At 34.7% G+C, this 26338-nt stretch overlaps 1 protein-coding gene across 1 annotated transcript in view; it reads right to left on the bottom strand.

Moving 5' to 3' along the window:
* Positions 1-26338, bottom strand: part of LOC128662611 (bactericidal permeability-increasing protein-like) — a 75873-nt gene that overhangs the window by 6663 nt on the left and 42872 nt on the right. Inside the window, exons 5-11 of the mRNA XM_053716444.1 lie at positions 25229-25292; positions 18494-18557; positions 13448-13539; positions 9426-9602; positions 5543-5602; positions 3722-3886; positions 1014-1081 (exon numbers count right to left, since the gene is read on the bottom strand). Coding sequence (XP_053572419.1) covers positions 1014-1081; positions 3722-3886; positions 5543-5602; positions 9426-9602; positions 13448-13539; positions 18494-18557; positions 25229-25292 — 690 coding nt within the window. The remainder of the gene's footprint in view (positions 1-1013; positions 1082-3721; positions 3887-5542; positions 5603-9425; positions 9603-13447; positions 13540-18493; positions 18558-25228; positions 25293-26338) is intronic.

Raw genomic sequence — 26338 nt, 5'->3', positions numbered from 1 at the left:
AGACTTTGATATCTGGTTATCATATTAACTTTTGAGGTAAGACTCCCAATAAGAAATAATATTATAGTATACGATGATTTTTTATTTTTTATTAAACCTTTGAATTAAATGAATTTCTGTGAACAATATTTCAATACTGAGAAATATGTATTGTTCTTCATTCTCTTGTGCTTTCACAAATGCTTAGTCTAATGACATCTGCACCTGTGTAACCTCCGACTTCAGCTCCAAATTGTTATAATTATTTTCAATTAAATAATTTATAATTGATTTAAATAAGAATAAGTTGAATAAATAGATACATGTGTGTACATTTGCTCCCTAATTGTCTTTATGTGAAGGAGGGACACTTGTGTTATAATATGATAGTCAATAAAATAATCCCAGGGTGTCTCACCATGCCGGTGAGTTTTTAAGAATCTGTTCCCTAGTCTCTCAGTTCAAATATACACAGCAGCTTAGATTGCAAACATGAACTAAAGAAATGTATTTTTGCACTCGTTCTGTGTGATGAATATAATACGTCATAAGCTCTACCCTAGCCACACAAACAAAATCCTTTCATATAATATGTACTAGTACTAATGCAGTAAATATAATCATTCCCTCACCTCAACACATTAACCACAACATCCACATCATGTTAACTCCTCCATCATCAGAATACTTCTATGGCAATTAACATCCTGGCAATCCATCACTTAAACATTAACCACCCATAGGTTGTAGAGGGTGTCATGTGACAATAGGAGAATACTAGATGTTCTGATGTCAGAGGTGTTTGGGTAGTAGTCACAACAAAATATATAATATAGTATTGTGCAAGCAGTCGCGTGAGACTGCAGTACACCTAGTTTATAGGTATAAGTTAATTTAATAAAGTTACTAAAGGATTTCTTAGCTGTATGCAGCATCTGCTAATAAATGTTTTATAACCATCTTCTGCTGGTGTACAGAAAAGTAGGGTAACAATTTTTGAAAATAAAGTTTACTAATAATGTAACTCTACTTACTTTTTGAGTTCCAGGTTACCCACAATTCTGCTTGAATTAACTTTCAACCTCACCAATGCATCAGTTGTCTAATTAGAAGATACATATATGTTACTATCCACTTGTGACACCAAGTAATACTATAGATGACATACATAAAATGCTAGTTATACTTGTCAAACACTTTGATGCTTCTCTTAGTCTGAAACACATTAATCAGGGGTTCTGTGGAGGTGCTAGGGTGTGCTTAGTCGTATAGATTTTATTTGTTTTTAAGGACAGTGAATATTTTTATTTCAACTCTGCTTCCCTCATGCAGCATGCCTTAGTTCAGCTACACTCTCGCTACTTAAAGGGACATGATACCCAAATGTTGAAACACTTGAAAGTGATGCAGCATAACTGTAAAAAGCTGACTAAAAAATATCACCTGAGCATAGGTTTGCCACCTGCCCCGGTATTGCCGGGACAGTCCTGGTCTGGGACTGTATGTCCCATATCCTGGAACTACCCTCTAATGCCCCGGGCTAAGACCTCCCCTGGTGCAGCAGTGAGCACAGATTAAAAAAAAAATAGCTGGCCAGGAGAGCTCTAAGTCCGGGAGGAGATACAGAGCCTGGAGTGTGTGGGAGGGGGAAAAAGGAGGGTTGAGTACGTGGAGGGGATTCGTCACTTCCTGGCTGCACTGTGCAGCTGTGATGAGCATAACCATGTGTGCGTCATCTATAAGGACAGGAGCAGAGTGCAGCCGGTCCGTTAGGTAGCAGCACAGAGGTAGGAACCCGTTACCTGGACATGCAATGGATCGGGCCTCATGCACACTCATGTTATTTCCCTATTCAGTTTAAGGAAGTTTACTATGAAATCTCATGAGAATTAAGTGAAATCTCATGAGATCACAGTAAATGAGTTCATGACCTCAGCACTGCTGATGCTGATTGGCTGTTGTTCATTTTTCCTGACCTGAGGAAATTGGGAGGTAAAATATTTTTCTTTGTTACATAGAGTTTCTCAGGTGATATTTTCCTGTCAGCTTTTTACAGTTATGCTGCATCACTTTCAAGTGATTTCGCCTTTGAGTATTATGTCCCTTTAAGGTCATGTGGTCAAGTGATGCACTATTTTGTTTTCGCTCACGCGCTAGTAAAGTGTTATAGTGTATATTTACTATAAATATTTCACATATTAATGTTCTGCACATAGCAGAATATGTTCTTTGTATTTTTAAATAGATATTCCTATATATTTATATATATATATATATATATATATATATATATATATATATCTGTATATATCTATACCTATATATAATCATGTATACTGTATATAAAGGTATAAATATATAGTGTACCAAAATACCATTATATATATATGTGTGTGTATTTATGAATAAATAGAAAATATGCTATGTGCAGAACATTAGAATGTGAAATATTCATATTTTCATGTTGGGTTAGCCCATATGAATTTGAGTTTGGGTTAGTGTGCAAGTCAGGTGTTTTTTTCCACTTTTTTTCCCCTATGACTTCTATGAGGAAAGAGGTTATCTTTAGCGCAACAGTCTAATTGCACTAGAAGTAACCTGTTTGCGTATGTCGGGTTAGCTTGAGTGCGATAACTTTTTACTTTCAACTGATATATCAGTGCAACCCTACTGGTGTTAAAAGGTTACTTCTAGCTCAATTAGCATTATAGTGGAAGTGTTAAGTACCGCTCCACTTATAATCTGACCCATTTATAAACATCAGAAAATTTTGTTGTATTGCAAAGTCTTATACTGAACACAACTCACCACCCTGCTTGCTAAATTGTCTGTGGAGAACACTGTAGTGTGTGTGTATATTCTGTTTGATATTTTGACTTTGGCTAATTGTCTTTTTGATGAATTTTGATATAATTGTATACAGTTTTTAACGATATAATAAATATCTTCTATATCATCCATATTTTTAGAGGATTTTAATGTGTAGCAGTGCCCCTAAGAATTCACTTATATTAAAAATTGTTATATTTTTCACCAGGGAGGTATGCAATTTTTGGATTTTGTAAAGAGCTTTTAAGTGCATAAGATCTTCACTTTTTAGTGGCTGATATGCTACAGTATGACAATGTTATTTTTTTTATTTTGTGTTATTATTATTTTTAATATTATTGTTTCAATCCCTGTGTTACATCAGCAGGTTTTTTTGTTTTTGTTTTTTTAAACAATAGCAATGTAGTCTGTCCCCATTCTAAAAGTAGTAGCAATATTGGACTGAGTACTCTTGAGCATAAAAATAATCCTATGACTTAGTTCCTATTATATCTGCAGATACTGTTGCCAAGTGTTCAGTATTTAATCTGTGTGTTTTTTGCAATTGTGCATTATGTGTATGCCTTTGTGTATGTTGTGTATATCTATGTGTTTTGGATGTACACATATGACTGTGTTTTTCCATGTGGAATTTTGTGTGTACGTGTGTATTGTGTGTATTAGAGATTTATGTATGTTTAACTGTATTTTATTTGTGTATGTGTGTGCCTATTTGTCTTTTTTAATTTTCTGCTCTATCATATAAATATCGATTTTGGGTAATTTCATATACAAAAAGATGTTTCCTAAAATATATATATATATGTGTGTATATATATATATATATATATATATATATATATATATATACTGCATTTATTCATCAAATTCTAATATTTAATGCCAGTATGGATAAAGAAAGCAGGTTACTAACCACATTTAGAAGAAATAGAGAAGTCAGAGAGGAGTTTGGCAGAAGAGCATAGGCCTGGACTGCAATGACAGGGGAGAGAGTAAGGTTTCCCGGTTTTATGGTCAAATATGGAGCAGTAGAAGATGAAATCTTCAGCTTCATGAGCATATTGGGATACTGTAGTACCTGAGGGCATGGTAACAAGTAAATTAGTATAAGCAAACAATACGAATATTAGCACTCCCAAAACATTCACTGGCATTTCAGCTTACAGAGAGCTAGATTATGAATGGTGCCCTAAACAGTTGCTCGAGAGTGATAAGGTGTTTATCACAGGTGTTTGCGTGCATCATAAGTAGCGCACGTATTACAAATTAAACGTAAACGCATTTGCTGAAGCGCAATTGAATTTACCATGCGTCGGGTGATCGTGACTTTAGAGCTCACATTAACTGTTACGCTTGAATAAAAAAGTTGCACACAACACATCAAAAATACATTACAAAGTACATCTACACTCATAATAACTAGGGATGGGCGAATGTGTTTATATTCGAATTCGAATGTTAGAACGAATGTTATTGTAAACATTCGATTTACATAATCAAAAGTTGATAAGAACGAATATTATAAAAAATTCTATATTCGAATGCTATTTACAGTTTTCGAATGTCACTTTTTAATTCGTATGTTCATAATTAGATTAAATGTCCACATTCTAAAATTTCGAATGTAACATTTGATTTAACAAATACTAATCAGAAGTTCAATAGTTCATGTGGTTGGGAATTTAGTAAATTGATACATAATAGATACAAATATATCAATCTGAATGTTTCTATTTTGAATATTGCATAATTCGAATATTACATTTAAAGAAAGCATTAGAAATACTATTACAAATATATAAATTGGAATTTTTCATATTTGAATATTGCATAATTCAAATACATAAATCGAATGTTAGAATGTTCTACAAACATTCGAAATTCTAAACGAACATTCGCTCATCCCTAATAATAACAACACCATCTAATAAAAGTTCTTTGTAAAAAAATTGCATAAAAAAGTTATAAGGGCTCATATCTATATGTGTTATACACATATAAATGTATAAATACATATGTACACACACATAGCCATATATATAATTGTATTGGAGCCCTTTGCACTCAAGTAGCTGAAAACATGGAAAAACATATTTATGCAATATTCATATTTAATAAAGGTTTTAAGTATTGTACTGTAAATATTTACCATTTCAATGTTTTTCACATAGAAGCATATGCTCTAATTATTTTAAACAAATATTCCTATATATACTGTTTATCTGTATATATCTATACCTATATATAATTATATAGGTAAATATATATTTATATACAGGTATAGATAAATATTGTACCACAAAATCATATATATATATATATATATGTGTGTGTGTGTGTGTGTGTGTATGTATTTATGAATAAATAGGACAAATTCTATGAGAAGAACATTGGAATGTGAAATACTCCATGTAGGGTTAACGCACTTGAGAAAATGTGTGCGAGTAAGGGTTTTCATTTTTATTTACTTTTCGTGCTCCTTTGAAGTCTATGGAAGAATATGTTAACATGGTCGTGACATTCTAACTTCAGCCTTTTGTGCATGTTGGGTTATTGCACAAGCAAAAACATTTTACTTTCAACTTGTAATAAGCATTGTACCCAACGTGTGCAAAAAGCTTACTAGGGGAGATAGCGCGCAAGCGGGACAGATAAATAGCGCTCCACTCATAATCTAGCCCAGAATGAGAAAAATGGTTTTCAAGTATTTTTAAAGTAAGTTTCTTTGTCATACCTGAGGTATTAGTGCTCCAATATAGGTGGTATTCAGTCGTATTTGAAAGTCCTTGGGGATCTACAGAGATACATAACATGTTAGATTTCTTAGTTTTATTTTTTTAAAAACTGTTCAGAAATGACACAACACATAGACTTTTTTGGGGAAATATACTAGTAATATTTTTGTGCAATAAGTATTTATGAAGCATCATGATGTTAAAAAAAAAGAAAAAATATTTATTTATTTTAAAAGACCACATCTTTTAAGATAAGTTCCATAAATGCCCATCCATGCCACTGTATTACTTTCATAATTAATATATTTATTTGCAGTATAGTACAGTGGGATCTTAAAAATACCAGCCGGCTTATAAATCACCAGCTGTGTGGAGGCCGTTTAAGGTATTGACATCTCTTAAAGGGGCAATTTAATGCAAATGTTACATGATCTAAATCAGGGAGAGACAACCATGGGACACATGAAGCCATCTGCACTTGCTTTTATGGCCACAGGAAAAAGCACAACCAAAAATTGTTACACAGGAAAAGGCGAAACTAAAAATATGTGCTTTGTGCACTTCTGGTTGGTGGGCACACAAGATATTTACAACTCAAAGGCAGATAAAGAGCATCCTGCAACCTAACCGAAATCATTTTTAACAGCCATACACACATTATATATATATATATATATATATATATATATATATATATATATATATATATACAGTATATATGCAACTCTTCAGGCTCCTAAGATATTCATCTGCAGCACCCATGTGTGAGGAAGTCACTGGTCTCAATCATCATGTCATGTTTGTATTGCTGACCTTAGCTAACTTTAGGTTGATCACAATCTATATAATTTTATAATTATTTGCATTACAGCTGTGGGTGACCAGTTTTTTTATGTTGTTGCAATCAAAATCAGACATTTTCTTTGTTTATTGGAAACACGTTTTTCATTATTGTTTTCATTATTGTTTAAATAAAAATATATCATATACTTAACATTTCTCTTTTCCCTGAATTGAGATACAATTTATGTAGATGATCATGTGCAATATGTAACATATTCTCATTGCTTTCTCACATTATAGTAAAGGGTTAATGTGGAATACAATTATGTTGATTGGATGGCCACTCCCATTTGTACTTGTGATTAGCTCACATTTTTATGATATGGATATAAATATGAATGTTGCTATATGAATTTGACAAAGGGGCAGAAGCCCCAAAATGTTGCTACATAAATTGAGCTAATAAAATTATTCGTATTTTAACTCGAGAAGTGACAATAGCAGCCGGTGTGCAGAAATCATTATCTACTAAAAACAAGTGCAAGATATTAATAAAACCCCTCTGTGTTTAAACCCTCACCCCTACAAACTGGTTAAAACAGGAAGAGTTGTGCTTGTAAGCCACAAGCATTGGACCATGTCTGGTAAAACAATCAATAGCTTTCCTTGCAAATCCCTGGCTGTGTTCTATTTAGGAGATGCATTTCTTACAGGTCCAATGCAGGGTTTTTTTCTATGTGTTTAACCTTTGCAGAGGTAAAACAAACGTAATCTAGGGTCAGAAATGTAAAATGTACATGCGCTAACAAATTACAGCATGTAATTTTACTTTAGAATATCCCTTTAATGTTGACTCTTTTTTTCCCCTAGTTATTATAAGTGAGATGTTAAGGGACAGTGTACTGTAAAATGTGACTCCCCTTAATGTTTTTTTCTAATTAGTTGTTATATCAGCTAAAGAGTATTAAATGTATGGGAAATTGTTTGTTTATGTTTATTTTTGAATATGAACTAGCTAGCTCTTTGAAACCACAACTCATAAAAATTGGTTGTGCTGCAGGGAAATCAAATTTCCTTACATTATCACTCTTTATACATACACACACAAAGTCTCCTTATCTTATCTCTGTATACTTAGAGAGGACGATTGAAAATTAACAATTGAGTGCTTATTTCTACTACCCCCACACATGCACACACTGGATTTTCTTCTCCTGTATTTGTTTACATAGCTTTTCCATAGTAATTTCTTAAGTATTGAAATGTTTAGTATAGGTGGGGATACAACAGGCAAAAAAAGCTAGTTCAAATTACAAAGTAAAGCTAAAGAAGCTATTTGTAATCTATTTAATATACTCCAGCAGGTAATATAGATCATACTATAGTAACAAGATAGTAGGTAAAGTAGTACTACAAAGAAGAAGGGGAAGAAAAGAGAGGCGCTTGTGTGTACCAGTTTAGCAGGTTAAACAGTTAAAAGTAGTACTAGTAGTCCGAACCCTCTGAGGAAGCGTGAGCAAAACACGTGTCAGGGGTCTTGCTCCATAGAGTTCATACTTTCATTTTTTAACCGCTTACTCTCTATGATAACTGTTGATTGCCAATAGCTTGTAAATGTGTGTTATATTCTGAGATCAGATGTTGTGCTATGTTAGTGAAACAAGTCAGTTAAACGTTATTCTAGCCCCGCTATAGAAGGGGCTTAAGCAGACAGAATTTATTAAACTGAATAGCTGTACTAAAGTTAACTGTGCAAGCAAGGACTTTATAATTACAGATAGAGTATTAGTTTATTAGCTTTAATCTCGCAATCTGACATCCAACATATTAACAGGTCCTCTTGTTACAGCATTATTTTTTAATTTATTAATAGCCGGCTGCAAAAAATATTGTTTGTTTCTAACTGCTTGATATTATACAAACCAAGTACAATGTTTCATATTTAGATACATGACTCTCAGAGGTATTATTCACATACCTATGCTATATATTGATTTTGGGAGAGTTCAAGCAGACAGAATCTATTACATTGAGCAGCTATGCTAAAGTTTACTATGTAAGCAAGGACTTTATAATTACAGATAGAGTATTAGCTAGATAGCTTTAATCTCATAATCTGATATCCCACATATTAACAGGTCTTCTTGTTACAGCATTATTTCTTAATTCATTAAAAGCCGGCTACAAAAGATAATGTTTGTATCTGACTGCTTGATATTATACAAACCAAGTATGTTTCACATATAGATACATGATTCTCGGTGGTATTATTCACACACCTATGCTATATATTGATATCTAAAGAGTTTAAGTGTTTTTAAACGTGTATGATTGAATAGTTTAACCAATAAAGATAAAGTATGAATGGTTAAAAATCGTTCCTGTATTATTCAGGGAGAATTTTTCCTAAATAGTTGCAGGGGTAAAGCACTCTTTTTTTGTTACAGATTTTGTAACTCATTTATCTATGAGGTAATATAAATCATGAGGAACATATTAAAGGGAGAAAATTATACAGTACACTGTACTTTTAAAGGCATATTAACTGCTAAATAAAATTAGAGCATATATATATATATATATATATATATATATATATATATATATATATATATATATATAAATTGTACTGGTTGTTTAAATATTGGAAAAATAAGTTTAACGTTTTAGTCTTAATAAAGTAATGGGCACCACCATGTTGTTACCTAGGTTTTTGTAACAGATGGTTGAGATCTTAAAAGTGGTAACTTGGGACATGTACACACTACAATTTCAAATTAATTAGCACCCATATGTTTTATATAAATACTTAAATGCTCACATAACATTTAATAAGAACAAATATATATATATATATATATATATATATACTGTTCAAACTAAAACATATACTAATAGGACTATTAGGTTTTCTAGCTGTATATGAGCCAATAATCTTCAATCAGATGTGAAGTGAGAAAGATTTTTTTTTTTTTACTAGTTAAATACAAGCAGAAAATATTAGCTTGTTTCAACAGAGCAAAAAAATGTGTTTGGGATTTTACACTTGGTAAATACAACATATTCAGAAAATGCCACCTTCCCTGCCCCTCACTGTACCATGTCATCAGTGACATTGAAGACAAGAGCCCCTGCTGAGTAGTATACAAAAGCAGCTGTGTTGAACAAGTAATTGGCAGCTCCAAAGTAAACCATAAGATTGTTCTCCATTGGTAAGGACAGAGATGGTGGTGAGTAGGGTGCAGCTATCCGGTTAGAGAGGTCAAAGACTTCCCCCTGTGGATATAAGAGGTTAATAATTAGCTACATATAGGACGTATATATGTCATGTGTATTAATTCAATAAGTATATATTTCTTCTGAGTATATTTACTAGGTAGAACAATCAAGTCAGGGGATGCAAGCTGCTCTTTTCCTCTGTGAAACCGGCCTTCTTTCACCTCCAAAATAAAAAGCTCACAATGGTGTAGCACGTTTCAAATAAAATGGTAGGCGCACAAACAGGTCATACTCACAGGATTTTAGTTTTAAATCAGCTTTTTATTAAAACCATCACAAGGGCACCTTCATATGCAGCTTCAGAATTAATTAAAATATAGCTCAATGCGTTTTGGCAAACAAACCTTTCTCAAGAGCATAAAATCAATATATCTCAAAGCAAGTTATAATAAAAGGTTTTAATAAAAGGCTGATTTAAAACTGAAATCCTGTGAGTATGACCTGTTTGTGCGCCTACCATTTTATTTGAAACGTGCTACACCATTGTGAGATTTTTTATTTTGGAGGGGAAAGAAGGCCGGTTTCACAGAGGAAAAGAGCAGCTTGTATCCCCTAAAGTGAAACAGCGCCGCCACATTGGATATTTTTTGTTTCTGGATATGGTCTGGGAGAACCGCAGCTGCCAGCGAGCATCTGAAGGGAAGTGCTAACATAGCTTCATACTTTACTGCTATTTACAAGAACAATCAAGTATGTTAAATAATGTTGGACACACCCACTGATTATTTCCCTAACATCAACCCCTAAAACACCCAATGTAAATTGCTCATGGTAAGATTCACTAATGCAAATTCACCCAGTTAGATTCAGATGCAGAAGACGTGGATCAAAATTCGAACAAATCTATATTCAAAAGACCTTAAGTCTAAGTCCCACAGTAAAACATCCAGGCCAAGTCTCCACTTTAGGGCAAGTTTTTAAACTGTAGGAGAGACTCCCAGGACAATTATACCGTGGAACAGGAGGCCAAAAATTGTATGTCCTTTAGATAATTTATTTTTGACAAGCTCCAGGTCCAGATGCAATAAACCCAACGGATTTTAGGGAATTTAGTCATAGCCAAACCACTGTTCTTAATTTTTCAAGACTTTTTATCCTCAGGCATAGAACCCCAGGCCTGGTGTAAATCTGATGTGGTGCCGCTTTTTAAAAACAGAGAAGCAGGGCTGATCCAGTAAGCTGTAGACTAATAGGCCTGGCATCAGTAGTGGGGAAGATAGTGGAGGGGATTATAAGGGATTATATTCAAGAGTATATTCTGTAAAACAAGATTAGGGGCTCCATGTATTAAAAAGTAAGCGGACAAGTTTCTCAACTTAATTAAAAGCCTTTGCGGCATACATATCATTACATTCTCAAGTGGGTGTGTAAAGCCTACCCTTTCTCTCGCTCGAACAATCGCATGAGAGAAGGGTTTGTCAATCACGCCGAGCGAGTGAGTTCTAATTGCGGGAAGCAGGCTCGCATGTGCAAACCTGCCCCGCAAGGGCTCCAGAGCAATTTATGCTGCATGGCACATGAAGCCCTATGAGTTCAAATCAGCCTGGTTTTATGAGTAATAGATCATGTCAAACAAATCTAATTAGAATTTTTGAGAAGGTAAGCAAAAATATAGTTAAAGCTGAATCAATTGAGGTGATTTACTTGGATTTTGCTAAGGCTTTTGATGCCGGAGAGATTATTGTACAAAATTAAGGGTGGGTTTATTTTTTAGGTTAGGGCTTTGGGGCTGCAATAGAGCTAAATACCCTTTTAAGGGCAATGCCCATCCAAATGCCCTTTTTCAGGGCAATGGGGAGCTTAGGTTTTTTAGTTAGGCTTTTATTTGGGGGGTTGTTTGTGTGGGTGGTGGGTTTTACTGTTGGGGGGGTTGTTTGTATTTTTTTTACAGGTAAAAGAGCTGATTACTTTGGGGCAATGCCCCGCAAAAGGCCCTTTTAAGGGCTATTGGTAGTTTAGTTTAGGCTAGGGTTTTTTTTATTTTGGGGAGGCTTTTTTATTTTGATAGGGCTATTAGATTAGGTGTAATTAGTTTGAAGATCTGTAATTTGTTTTTTATTTTCTGTAATTTAGTGGGGGGTTTTCGTGATTTAGCTAATTTAATTTAATTTATTTAATTGTATTTAATGTAGGTAATTTATTTAATTGTACTGTAGTGTTATGTGCTATTGTAACTTAGGTTAGGTTTTATTTTACAGGCCAATTTGTATTTATTTTAGCTAGGTATTTAGTAAATAGTTAAAGACTATTTAGTCACTATTCTACCTAGTAAAATAAATACAAACTTGCATGTGAAATAAAAATAAAACCTAAGCTAGATACAATGTAACTATTAGTTATATTGTAGCTATCTTAGGGTTTATTTTATAGGTAAGTATTTAGGTTTAAATAGGAATAATTTAGTTAATTATAGTAATTTTATTTAGATTTATTTAAATTATATTTAAGTTAAGGGGTGTTAGGGTTAGGGTTAGACTTAGATTTAGGGGTTAATACATTTAATATAGTGGTGGCAACATTGGGGGCGGCAGATTAGGGGTTAATAAATGTAGGTAGGTGGCGGCGATGTTGGGGGCAGCAGATTAGGGGTTAATAAATATAATGTAGGTTGCGGCGATGTTCGGGGCGGCAGATTAGGGGTTAATAAGTATAATGTAGGTGGCGGCGATGTTAGGGGCGGCAGATTAGGGGTTACTAATATTTAACTAGTGTTTGCGAGGCGGGAGTGCGGCGGTTTAGAGCTTAATATGTTTATTCTAGTGGCGGCAATGTCTGGAGCGGCAGATTAGGGGTTAAAAATGTTATTATAGTGTTTGCGATGCGGGAGGGCCTTGGTTTAGGGGTTAATAGGTAGTTTATGGGTGTTAGTGTACTTTTTAGCACTTTAGTTATGAGCCTTGTAGTGTAAAACTCATAACTACTGACTTTAGAATGCGATAGGAATCTTGGAGGTAAAGGGTGTACCGCTCACTTTTTGGCCTCCCAGGACAGACTCATTATACCGGCGCTATGGAAGTCCCATAGAAAAAAGGGTTTACGAAGTTTACTTAAGTCGGTTTGCGGTAAGGCCAAAAAAGTCTGCGGTGCCCCTAAACATGCAAGACTCGTAATACCAGTGGTAGGGAAAAAGCAGTATTAGGACCTGTTAACGCTGCTTTTTCAGCTTACCGCAAAACTCATAATCTAGCCGATTGTCTGTAAAACCAATGTACCACTTAAAAATGCCTGCATTGTATTCTATAGATGTTTGAGTGTTTCATTTATTAGACTTTGCTGTTATATTATTGCAATGACAGAAACTCATTTAAGGTGCTTTAAAAGCTGAGACTCAGGATGTTGCACTAAGGTAGTTACATTGGTACAATTGTAAAAAGTCTGCTGGTAGAAAAACATTGTGAAGAGACTGTCTAAGGCTGCACAGATTAATGAGAGGATCAGCACATCTTGTTTCCTGAAGTCTTCAAGGCTAAAGGACCAGAGGTCAGAGTAACAAGGGCAGCTCTACTGTTGAAATAGAAGATGGCTGTGCATAATGGAACAGTTAATGCTATTAACAAATCAGCAAACCCATGCAACTATAAAAATGCTGTACTCTTTATATGCTGTACTCTTTATATATTATTTTATTCTTCATTTAATTCATCTATTTAAATAAAATATTTAAATTGCAGGTTTTTCTTATGATTTTTGATAAAATATAAAACAAAAGACAAAAATTGCTTAAGCATGCATGAAGTGTAACCCCCCTCTTCAAAAAAAATAATCTGTTGGATTAGAAAAATGGTCATTGATAATTATTGACAATGCATATGAAGCTATACTATTTAATGCAAATCTCTCACCTTTAGATAGACTTCAACAAAATCTGTAGTCACATTTGGAGGAGCTGTCAGGGAGTAATCAATAGCTGCTACTTCATCTATTTTTGCAATTACTGTAAGAAAGAAAGGTACAAAAAAATAAAAAGAGCCTTTATCCAATGAACCATATACTGTTGGTAAATAACAATCTAACATTGACCTTACCGATATTGCTATTGTCTCTTCCCTTGCCCTAGTCCCATTTTCTGATACCCTTATAATTTATAGCTACTGGTAGCTGGTACTGAGGGTTTTTTCATCATTCATGACACATGCTAACCTATTCTTAAATGGAAACTCAAGTCAAAATTATACTTTCATGATTCAGATAGAGCCTGCCATTTTAAAAAACTTTCCAATTTACTTCCATTAACAAAATGGGCGCAGTCTTTCTATATTTACACATTTTCCCCCACTGAGCATGTGCAAGAATTCACAGAATATACGTATATGCATTTGTAATTGGCTGATGGCTGTCACATGATACAGGAGAAGTAGAAATAGATACAACTTTGAAATTTAACAGAAAAAAATCTACTACTTAGTTGAAGGAAACACTAAGTTCTATTGCATTGTCTTTTTATCATGTAATGGTTAATTATGCAAATCTACTGTATTTACTGGTCCTAATACTGATATACTAAAAGCTGTACAATATGTAATATAGCAACAAGACAGTTACTAGAAAATCTTGTTTCTAGGGTGATATTGCAAAATGGGGGATTTTGTATTTTTTTAAGGAAAAGAACTGTTTAATGTAGGGCAATGCCATACAAAGGGCACTTTTAAGGCTATTGGTAGTTTAGTATTAGATTAGGGGATGTTTTTATTTTGGGGGGCTTTTTGATTTTCATAGGTATTACGTTTATTTTTTTTATTTTTGATAATGTTGTTTATTATTTTATGTAATGTTAGACTTTTTATTTTTTGTAATCTTATTTAATCTTAGTTTTTTTATTTTTAAGTAATGTTAGCTTTTTTATTTTAATTGTTTGTAACTTAGTAACTTTTTATTTAGGTAATTGGGTTTAATATAGGGGGTGTTAGGTTAGGGGGCTGAGTAGTTTAATCAGTTATTTGTGTTGTGGGGGGTTTGGTGGGTTTCGGTCATGAGCACAATGTTATCTTTTTTATTTTATGTTAGCTTTTCTATTTTAATTGTTTGTAACTTAGTAACTTTTTATTTAGGTAATTGGGGTTCATTTAGGGGGTGTTAGGTTAGGGGGCTGAGTAATTTAATCAGTTATTTGTGTTGTGGGGGGTTTGGTGGATTAGGGGTTAATAGTTTTATTAGGTAGTTTGCGATGTTTGGGTTGGCAGATTTAGGGGTTAATATTTTTATTAGGTAGATGTAGATGTGTGTGAATGGCGGATTAGGGTTTTTTTTAATAAAGAAAAATTCACAAAGAAAATAATCACAATTAATGTCTGATGAAGTTCGACTTTCTCCCTAGCTGCTTATTTTATGCTTTCATGTACTGTAGGTCTGCAAATCCTATTATTAACCCTTACATATAGGTTTTTTATGGTTAACCAAATTGTTTCTGTTGAGTTGAAAACAATGATTGTTCACAAATTTTTCTAACTTTTATTTAAAGGGACAGTCTACTCCAGAAATGTTATTGTTTAAAAACATACGGCTAGATTACAAGTTTTGCATTATGAGCAAAACAGCAGTGTTAAGGCTCATAACGCTGCTTTTTCACTACCGCTGCAATTACGAGTCTTGTAGGTACAGCTGTCCCGCACACTTTTTTGTTCGTACCGCTAATTAACTTACGCAATTTTCGTAAAGTCTTTTTTCAATGGGACTTCCATTGCCCCGATATTACAAGCTTTTTTTTTTAGGCCAAAAAGTGAGCGGTAAAGCCTATCCTGTAAGATTCGTAACGCTTTCTAAAGTCAGTAGTTATGAGTTTTACACTACAAAGCTGTAGCATAAAAGTCATAACTAAAGTGCTAAAAAGTAAACTAACACCCATAAACTACCTATTAACCCCTAAACCGAGGCCCTCCCGCATCGCAAATATTAAATTAAAATTATTAACCCTTAATCTGCCGCTCCCGACATCGCCGCCACTATAATAAACATATTAACCCCTAAATCACCACACTTCCGCCTTGCAAACACTAGTTAAATATTATTAACCCCTAATCTGCCACCCCTAACATCGCCGCCACCTACCTACATTTATTAACCCCTAATCTGCCGCCCCCAACGTCACCGCCACTATATTAAATTTATTAACCCCTAAACCTAAGTCTAACCCTAACACCCCCTAACTTAAATATAATTAAAATAAATCTAAATAAAACATACTATTAATAACTAAATAATTCCTATTTAAAACTAAATACTTATCTATAAAATAAACCCTAAGCTAACTAATAGTTACATTGTATCTAGCTTAGGGTTTATTTTTATTTTACAGGCAAGTTTGTATTTATTTTAACTAGGTAGAATAGTTACTAAATAGTTATTAACTATTTACTAACTACCTAGCTAAAATAAATACAAATTTACCTGTAAAATTAAACCTAACCTTAGTTACACTAACACCTAACCTTACAGTACAATTAAATAAATTAACAAAATTAAATACAAATACCTAAATTACAACAAAAAAACACACTAAATTACACAAAATAAAAAACAAATTACAAGATATTTAAACTAATTACACCTAATCTAATATCCCTATCAAAAAAACAAACAAACAAAAAAAACCCTAGCCTACAATAAACTACCAATAGCCCTTAAAAGGGACTTTTGCGGGGCATTGCCCTATAGAAATCAGCTCTTTTACCTGTAAAAAAATACAAACAACTTCCCAACAGTAAAACCCACCACCCACACAACCAACCCCCCAAATAAAACCTTAACTAAAAAAACCTAAGCTCCCCATTGCTCTGAAAAGGGCATTTGGATGGGCATTGCCCTTCAAAGGGCATTTAGCTCTATTGCTGCCCAAACCCTAATCTAAAACTAAAACCCACCCAATAAACCCTTAAAAAAACACTAATCCCCGAAGATCCACTTACAGTTTTGAAGAGCCCACATCCATTGTCAACAAAGCCAGGAGAAGTCCTCAATGAAGCCGGGAGAAGTCCTCAACGAAACCGGGAGAAGTCTTCATCCAAGCCGGGAGAAGTGGTCCTTCAGATGGGCAGAAGTCTTCATCCAGACGGCATCTTCCATCTTCAGAATTCTATCAGCCAATCGGAATTAAGGGTTGAAAAAATCCTATTGGCTGATGCTATCAATGCGAGCTCAATCCTATTGGCTGATTGGATCAGCCAATAGGATTGAAGTTCAATCATATATTATTAAATATATGTTATAACCCTGCCATATACTGACACTTTACTATATTGAAAACACATTATTAATACATTATTTGATGTTTTACTTTGTGAATTTAATGTATTTTTGAAAATATACACTTATTTTAAATCTGATACCTGCAACACACTCCAAAAAAGTTGAGACAGTCAACTGTTTACCACTGTGTAACATCCCCTGTTCTTTTAATAACACTTATTAAGCATTTGGGCGATGCAGACACCAGTTGGTTAAGTTTAGCTAGCGGAATTTTTCCCTATTTATCCATTATGCATGTCTTCAGCTGCGCAATGGTACGGGGCCTTTGTTGCCTTATTTTGCACTTTATAGTGCGCCACACATTCTCAATAGGAGACAGGTTTGGTCTGCAGGTAGGGCATGCTAGGACCAGCACTCTCTGCTTACGCAACTATGCGCTTGTAATCCGGGCAGAATGTGGTTTGGCGTTGTCCTGCTGGAAAATGCAGGGATGTCCCTGGAAAAGATGACGTCTGGATGGCAGCATATGTTGCTCTAAAATGCATACATATCTTTCTTCATTAATGGTGCCCCCAAAGATGTGCAAGCATGGGCACTGACACATGCCTCTACCATGACATACGCTGGCTTTGGACCTGACGCTGATAACAGCTTGGATGGTCCTTTTCCTCTTTGGCCCGGAGAACATGACGGCTGTTTTTCAAAAAACTATTTGAAATGTTGACTCGTCGGACCACAACACATGATTCCACTGTATTACTGTACCTCTCAGATGAGACCAAGCCCAGAGAAGTCGGCAGCGCTTCTGGAAAGTGTTGATGTATGGCTCCTGCTTTGCATAGTAAAGTCATAACTTGCATTTGTGGATGCAGCGGCGAATGGTGTTGACTGACAAATGTTTACCAAAGTATTCCCTGGCCCATGTCAGGATATCCATTACATATCTTTTAATTATATTGTGCACTGTAGAAGGTGAAATGCCCAAAATCCTACCGATTTGTTTTTGGGGAATGTTGTTCTTAAAGTGTTGGATTATTCGCTGACGCATTTGTTAGCAGATTGGCGCGCCTCGACCCATCCTTGCTCTTGAAGGACTAGGCCTTTTTGGAGGCTCCTTATATACTATGATTACTCGATTGCCTTACCTGTGTCACATCACCTTTTTCAACTTGTCAGATCACTATTAGTTCTAAATTGCCCCTGTCCCAACTTTTTTGGACCGTGTTGCAGTCATCAGATTTGAAATGAGTGTATAATTTAAAAAATACATTAAATTCACAAAGTAAAACATCAAATTATGTGTTAATAATGTGTTTTCTATAGTACAGGGTGAATTGAATTTTCAAATGACTCTTTTTGGATTGTTGTTTTTTTTTTTGCATTTTCCATACTGTCCGATTTGGGTTGTAGATGCCCTATCTGAATCATGAAAGTTTAAAAAGTTTAATGTTGACTAGACTGTCCCTTTAATGGTAAGTATGCAATGCTTTTCTTTTGGCTTATCTATAACTGTGTGTGTTTTACCATCTAAAGTATACACTAGTGAGAAGAAACACTAATTACTCAATATACCACTAAATAACAGTATTGATAATTTGCCTCCCATCCACCCACTAAACCTAGGAATTTGAACCTTTTATACTGGTAGTTATATTGTCATTCTTTATGCTACAACTCATTGCACTGAGTGTAAACAAGCTTCCTACCGGGTATGGTCTCAAGAAAGGGCTTCAGTTTGTCTCTGATTAAGTCAGTAACTGCAGGGCAGATCTGAAAAAGAGAAAAATAATTATTGATTTCCAGCCTTTAAATGTTGTCAATTATTTTCAAATCTCATATTGCTATATTTGATGTCTGCCTCCTGCCTTCTAATAATGGTGTATGGTTCCCAAGTGCCCTGGATCTAGCAAATTAGTCTTCTGTTCTGTAGTCCCACCCTGCATTTCCCAAGTTCAGTCTTTGTGACTGCCTTCCCCACTCCATCTAAACTGCACCCACATAGGGCCAGATCCGGTAACACACGAATTACAAGTTAAATTTAAAAAGATTGCTACGGAGCGGAACCTGACGCACACAAATCAAAGGACTTAGAATATTGCAACCATGTTATCTTATTCTCCCCATAGACTTAATATTTCCCATTTCAAAGTTCTTCACATACAGAAAAATGGGATATTTACTAACAGGTGCTTAAGAGCACACTAACCCACCCCTCTTTACTCTAGTACCAGGCCCGCGCAAACTTAGTTAGTGCAGGCTCCAGGAGCCAAGCGCGCTATGCCTCCAGTTAGTGCAGACGGGGATCTGGAGTAAAGAGGAGAGGGTTAGCGCTCTCTCCAGTGCATGTAGGTGTTTTAGCATTTTGTAAGAAAATAAAGGAATATTCCTGAAATCGGCAATATTCAATAATTTTCTTCAATTTTCCCTGTGCATTCTTTTAGATATTTGTTTCACTAAAATTAAACTAATATCCCTTTTTCAGCAAAAAATGCTTTTGTTCTTAAATTAATGCACAAGTTTAATATCTATTCCTATAGATATATAGGTATAGATATTTATTTTATATTTTCATATATTTATTGAAATATATATTAAATAATAAAAGTAAAATGTTTGTGTATGCAAAGGAATGTAAAATATGCCTATAGGAATTAATATATACTGTAGGTATAGGTATATGCAGATATATTTCTAGAAATATATATTTGCAATTAAAATAACATTTTACTGTATGTGAAGAACTTTGGAAAGTTAAATATGTAGAGTAAATACACAGTAAAACACATAAATACATAAATACATATTGCTTGCTAATAGCAGTTAGCGCACCACTTGTAATCTAGCCCATAATGGCACATATCCCCTACATTCTGCCTGTACCATATAGACTATCAAGCCATGTTTATTGGCTGATGAAATATTGTATTACTCCATCCAAACTTTATCCCTGGGTTTTTGAAATCCCCCCTTCAGACTGCAAAATTTTATTACAGTGTTAGACTGCAGGGTATGGGCATGTATTTCACATCTATGGGTGTTCGCAAAAGAAGAGCCAGTGATTATAATTACCAGCAACAAAATATACAGAGCCCATATTTGCCCATATTTAATAGATGCATGAGCCAAAATTAGAGGTCTGTGATCAAACAATCCAAAAGCCATTGTATGCTTTGCAAAGCTAACAAAATAAAAATATATACATTTATATATGTATATAGTATATATATATATATATATATATATATATATATATATATATATACAGTATATATATATATGCATATATACATATTTATATTTATTTAGTAACCATTTCATTATGTTACTACTAAAAGCCATTTGTTTGATAGAATAGATATTGATGGCAGATAAGAGCCATAAACCCAGCAAGTCTGCCCGATATTACCTAACAGTCGAGTCTTGTTGGTCTAGCTATACCGCAAGCATTTTAGCCTGTAACACAACGTCATCCCCGCACTAAAAAAAATTACGTTTTTACGTGGGATTTCCATAGCGCTGCCTTTACAAGTTGTGCGGTGAGGCTAAAATGCTTGCATTCCAGCCTATACCGACACAATCCATTCCGCAATCTGAGACCAGTAGTTATGAGTTTTGCGCCACAAAACTGTTACATAAAAATCATAACAAGTCTTACAAAGTACACTAACACCCATAAACTACTTATTAACCCCTAAACCGAGGCCCTCCAGCATCGCAAACACTATAATAAAGTTATTAACCCCTAATCTGCCGCTCTCTACATCGCCACCACTAATAAAATGTATTAACCCTTATTCCTCCACTCCCTGACATCGTCACCACTATAATAAAGATATTAACCCTTATTCCACCGCTCCCTCACATCGCCATCACAAAATAAAGTTATTAACCCCTAAACCGCCAGCCCCCCAAATCGCAAAAAATTACCTGTGAAATTAAAAAAAACTAAGGTTAAGCTATACAGGTAGCCCTCAGTTATGCCGGGCTTAGGTTCCAGAAGGAATGGTTGTAAATCGAAACCGTTGTAAATTGAAACCCAGTTTATAATGTAAGTCAATGGGAAGTGAGGAAGATAGGTTCCAGGCCACTCTCAAAGTTGTCATAAGTTACACCTAATACATTATTTTTAAAGCTTTGAAATGAAGACTTTAAATGCTAAACAGCATTATAAACCTAATAAAATAATCACACAAGACAGAATATATAATTAAACTAAGTTAAATGAACAAAAATATTTGCTAACCAGCATTATAAACCTAATAATATAATCACACAACACAAACGTCACTTGCATTTTTCTGCAAACAGTTCTTTCTATGCATTCCAATCTGGACTGATTTATAGACAGGAAGATCTTTTTCCTTTGAAATCTGCTTGATAGCTCAAGTCTGGTTAAACTGATTAATTTCAGCTTGCTTGGCTTTGCTGCAACACAAGCGGACAGCTCCCCCTACTGGATATTTTAATAAATGCACTGCTTCTCAATGCTTTTCAATAGCAGTCACATGACTGAAAAAAAAGGTTGTTATTCTGAAACGGTGTAAATTGAACCGTTGTAAAACGAGGGCCACCTGTATATTAAACTAACATAACTATTATACTAAAATTAAAATAACTATCAATTAAATAAATTAAATTACACATTAAATAAACACTACTTAAAAAAATTAAATCTACAATTACAAACAATAAAAAAACACTGAATTACAAAAAATTAAAAACACTAAATTACAAAAAAATAACAAACACTAAATTACGTAAATTAAAAAAAGAAATTATCCAAAATAAAAAAATGACACCTAATCTAATAGCCCTATTAAAAAAGCCACCCCCCCCATAAAAAAGACCCTAGCCTACAATAAACTACCAATAGCCCTTAAAAGGTCCTTTTGTAGGGCATTGCCCTAAAGAAATCAGCTCTTTTCCCTGTAAAAAAATAAAAAGACCCCCCCAACAGTAAAACCTACCACCCAACCAACCCCCCAAAATAAAAAAAACTAACTCTAACAAAAACCTAAGCTACCCATTGCCCTGAAAAGGGCATTTGTATGGGCATTGCCCTTGAAAGGGCATTCAGCTCTTTTTCATTGCCCTGAAAAGGGCATTTAGCTGTTTTAAGAACGTCCAAACCCTAATCTAAAAAAAAAACACCCAAAAAATATTAAATAACCTAACACTAACCCCCGACGATCCACTTACAGTTTTTGAAGTCTGGACATCCAGGTGGCAAGGACTTCATCCAGGCGGCGAGGTCTATTCAAATCAGCCAATAGAATTTCAGTAGCTCTCATCCTATTGGCTGATTTGAGCAGTCAATAGGATTTCAGTAGCTCTCATCCTATTGGCTGAATTGAATTTTAAAAATCAAATCAGCCAATAGGAATGCAAGGGATGCCATTTTGAAACAGCTCCCCTGCATTGAAGATTCAGTGTACGGTGGCGACCATATGAAGGGGACACTCCACACCGTCTTAAAGGATGGACCTGCTCCGCACCGCCGGGATGAAGATGGAAGATGCCGTCTGGATGAAGATAGAAGACGCTGCTGGATGGATGAAGACCTCGCCTCCTGGATGAAGACCTCGCTGCCTGGATGTCCGGACTTCAAAAACTGTAAGTGGATCATCGGGGGTTAGTGTTAGGTTTTTTAAACTTTTTTGGGGTGTTTTTTTTTAGATTAGGGTTTGGGCGTTCTTAAAAGTGCTAAATGCCCTTTTCAGGGGAATGAAAAAGAGCTGAATGTCCTTTTAAGGGCAATGCCTATACAAATGCCCTTTTCAGGACAATGGGTAGCTTAGGTTTTTGTTAGAGTTAAGTTTTTATTTTAGGGGGTTGGTTGAGTGGTGGGTTTTACTGTTGGGGGGTATTTGTATTTTTTTTTTACAGGGAAAAGAGCCGATTTCTTTAGTGCAATGCCCTACAAAGGCCCTTTTAAGGGCTATTGGTAGTTTATTGTAGGCTAAGGTTTTTTATTTGAGGGGGCTTTTTTTTATATAGGGCTATTAGATTAGGTGCAATTTTTTTATTTTGGATAATTTCGTTATTTTTTGTAATTTAGTGTTTGTTATTTTTTGAAATTTGGTGTTTTATTTTTTGTAATTTTTATTTTTTTATTTTTTGTAATTGTAGATTTAATTTTTTTTAGTAGTGTTAGGTTTTTTAATGTGTAATTTAATTTATTTAATTGATAGTTATTTTAATTTTAGTATAATAGTAATGTTAGTTTAATATATAGTTTAAACTTAGGTTTCTTTAATTTCCCAGTTAAGTTTTTATTTATTTTAAGATAGGGATCTTGTAGTTTTAATTTAAAGTTAGGGGATTGTTAGGATTAAGGGTTAATAGTTTAATTAAGTTTTTTGCGATGTGGGAGGCTGATGGTTTAGGGGTTAATAGGCTTATTTAGTGGTGGTTATGTGGGAGGCCAGAGGTTTAAGGGTTAATAACTTTATTTAGTGGAGGCGATGTCGGGGAGTGGCGGAATAGGGGTTAATAAATTTATTTAGGTGGCGGCGATGTTGGGAGCGGCAGATTAGTTGTTAATAACTTTATTATAGTGTGGGTGATGTTGGTGTGCGGGCAATAGGGGTTAATAGCTTTATTATACTGGCGACAATGTCGGAGTGGCGGAATAGGGGTTAATAACTTTTATTAGTGGCGGCGATGTCAGAGCGGCAGATTAGGGGTTAATAAATTTATTATAGTGGCGGCGATGTTGGAAAGCGGCGGAATAGGGGTTAATAACTTTTATTACTGGCGGCGATGTCGGGAGCGGCAGAATAGAGGATTATAACTTTATTTAGGTGTTGGCGATGTCAGGGGTGGCAGATTAGGGGTGTTTAGACATGGGATTTATGTCAGGGTGTTATGTTTAAACATAACTTTTTTTCCCCCATAGTCATCAATGGGGTTGCATTACGGCGATCGCCATTCTGCACTTCAGGTGTTAGTTTTTTTCAAACACACTCTCCCCATTGATGTCTATGGGGAAAGCGTGCACGAGCACGTATTCTCAGCCCTGGGTGAAATAACGCAACTTTTGTTGCGTTCGTTTAGCACCCTCTATAGTGCAAAACTTATAATCTAGGCGAGTATAAAGTTATCTAGTTTGTAGGATAGCCTTATGCTTGTCCCAGGCATTTTTTAAAGTCCCCCACAGTTTTTGATAGAACACTGTTTATGCCAGTTCCACTCATGCATGAAGATTCAACCACCATATCATCTAAATGTGTGCTTCTTAAACTGTGGGTAGGGACATCCCAGGAGGTCGCATAAGAATTTTCAGGGGTCCTCACAAGACTTGATAATGTATTGTGCAGAAGGAGACAATGGTAGGCTAAGTTGCAATAACTAACCAGACAACAGCAGTATTACAATAAGACAGAAAGAAAAAAAAAGTGCTGTTGACTTCTGCTTGTTTTTCAAATGAAGATTTTCTTTGTTTCAATGTCTTCATAAGACTTTGTTCATAATGGGGGGGGGTGCAGATATAATTCTTTGTATTGATGTTATGGGAATCCCTGGCTTTGTGTAGGAATTTGTGTGTGCGTGCGTGCATGTGTGTTGTGCTTGTGCGTGTGTGTTGTGTTTGTGGGTGTGTATGTTGTTCATGTGTTAAGTATGTGTGTGTATGTGTGTGTGTTCTGTTTGTGCATGTGTATGTTTGTGCGTGTTGTGTGTGTGTGTGCGTGTGTGCATGTTTGTGCGTGTGTGTTGTTTTTGTGGGTGTGTATGTTGTTCATGTGTTAAGTATGTGTATGTATGTGTGTGTGTTCTGTTTGTGCATGTGTATGTTTGTGCGTGTTGTGTGTGTGTGTGTGTGTGTGTGTGCGTGTGTGCATGTTTGTGCGTGTGTGTTGTGTGTGTTTGCATGTGTGTGTGTTGTGAGCATATGAGTTTGTATGTTTTCCAATGTAAATGGGGTCCCAGGTGAAAAAAGTTTAAGAAGTTTTAAATACATAATAAACACAATAAACAAATAGTTTAAAGAGAGCTAGTAGATGATACAAACATTAAAACATATATTTAGGCTTGTGTTAGAAGTAAAGGAATCACCGAGCAGCTGCTGAATATTTGTATCATAAGATCTTATTTGTGGAGACAAGAAGAGTTTCTATGTAATTGAGTAATAGGCTGCTCACCATTAACACCAATATAGCAATAACTGACATTAGCTTTCTTTTTTGAGACAACATCATTTTATACTATTTTTAATCTGTAAAATGTATCCTTGCTATTGAATGTTTACACTGTCCAAATGTTTTTTTTTTTTTAATAAAATGTAATTTTATTTAATTTAATTACAGGAATATTGTAGTGTATTATATTATAGTGTTTGATGATCAGGCACTAAGAGTCATTTGGAGAATATGGAAATCCATTTGACAGATATAACTGTAATTTGCTAACGCATATATTACATAACATATTGACATGCCAACCTGCTGCTCGATGTTAGTTTTTAATTCTGAGGAAACTTTGTCATGAAAGAGCTTAACCACCCAGCTGTAACAAGAAGAAAAAAATACAATATTACCATTTTAGTTGAAAAGTGAGTCCTCAAGAAATTAGTGTAAGATATCTTTAAAATAATGTTTGTGGCATACCAATTGGACCAGGTAACACCATAGTTTCTATCAGAGTACATGTGTGTATATGTGTATATATACTGTATAAATGTATATTTAAGTATATATATATAGTATATATAATACCTCACAACATTTCAAAATTCAAAAGAGGGACACCCCCCCTCCCTCGTGGCAAAATTTTTAAATGTGGTGGGCAGGAGCAGGGGCGGGGCTTAAAAAATCATAAGACTAAAGTAATATAAATAAAATTTTAAATAAAGTCATATCTTTTAATACTCTTAGGCAGCAAATCAAACACAAGCTCAACCCACTGTTATAGCTATGTGAGCTCTGTATTTAATTAAACTTTGCAGAGACAGTGCTAATTTTTTTTTATCTTAATTGGACATTTAATAATATATTCTTTAAAACTGCTCTCTGCATTCCCCATTAAAATTCTAGATTCTGGCCTTTAAAGTTAGCAAAAATGCACAGTAACACACTACATAGCATACACTTACATATGCACATACACACACACTACATATCATACACTTACACATGCAGATACACACACACTACATTGCATACACTTACACATGTAGACACACACTACATATCATACACTTATACAGGCAGATACGCACACACTACATAGCATACACTTATACATACAGATACACACACAAACACACACTACATAGCATACACTTATACATGCAGATACGCACACACACACTACATAGCATACACTTATACATGCAGAAACACACACACTACATAGCATACACTTATACATGCAGATACACACAAACTACATAGCTTACACTTATACATGCAGATACACACACACTACATAGCTTACACTTATACATGCAGATACATACACTGCATAGTATACACTTAAACATGCAGATACACACAAACTACATAGCATACACTTATACATGCAGATACGCACACACACACTACATAGCATAC

The sequence above is a fragment of the Bombina bombina genome, chromosome 1 (genome assembly GCF_027579735.1).
Source record: "Bombina bombina isolate aBomBom1 chromosome 1, aBomBom1.pri, whole genome shotgun sequence".
Classification (NCBI taxonomy): domain Eukaryota; kingdom Metazoa; phylum Chordata; class Amphibia; order Anura; family Bombinatoridae; genus Bombina; species Bombina bombina.
This window is presented reverse-complemented; position numbering and strand designations above follow the sequence as displayed.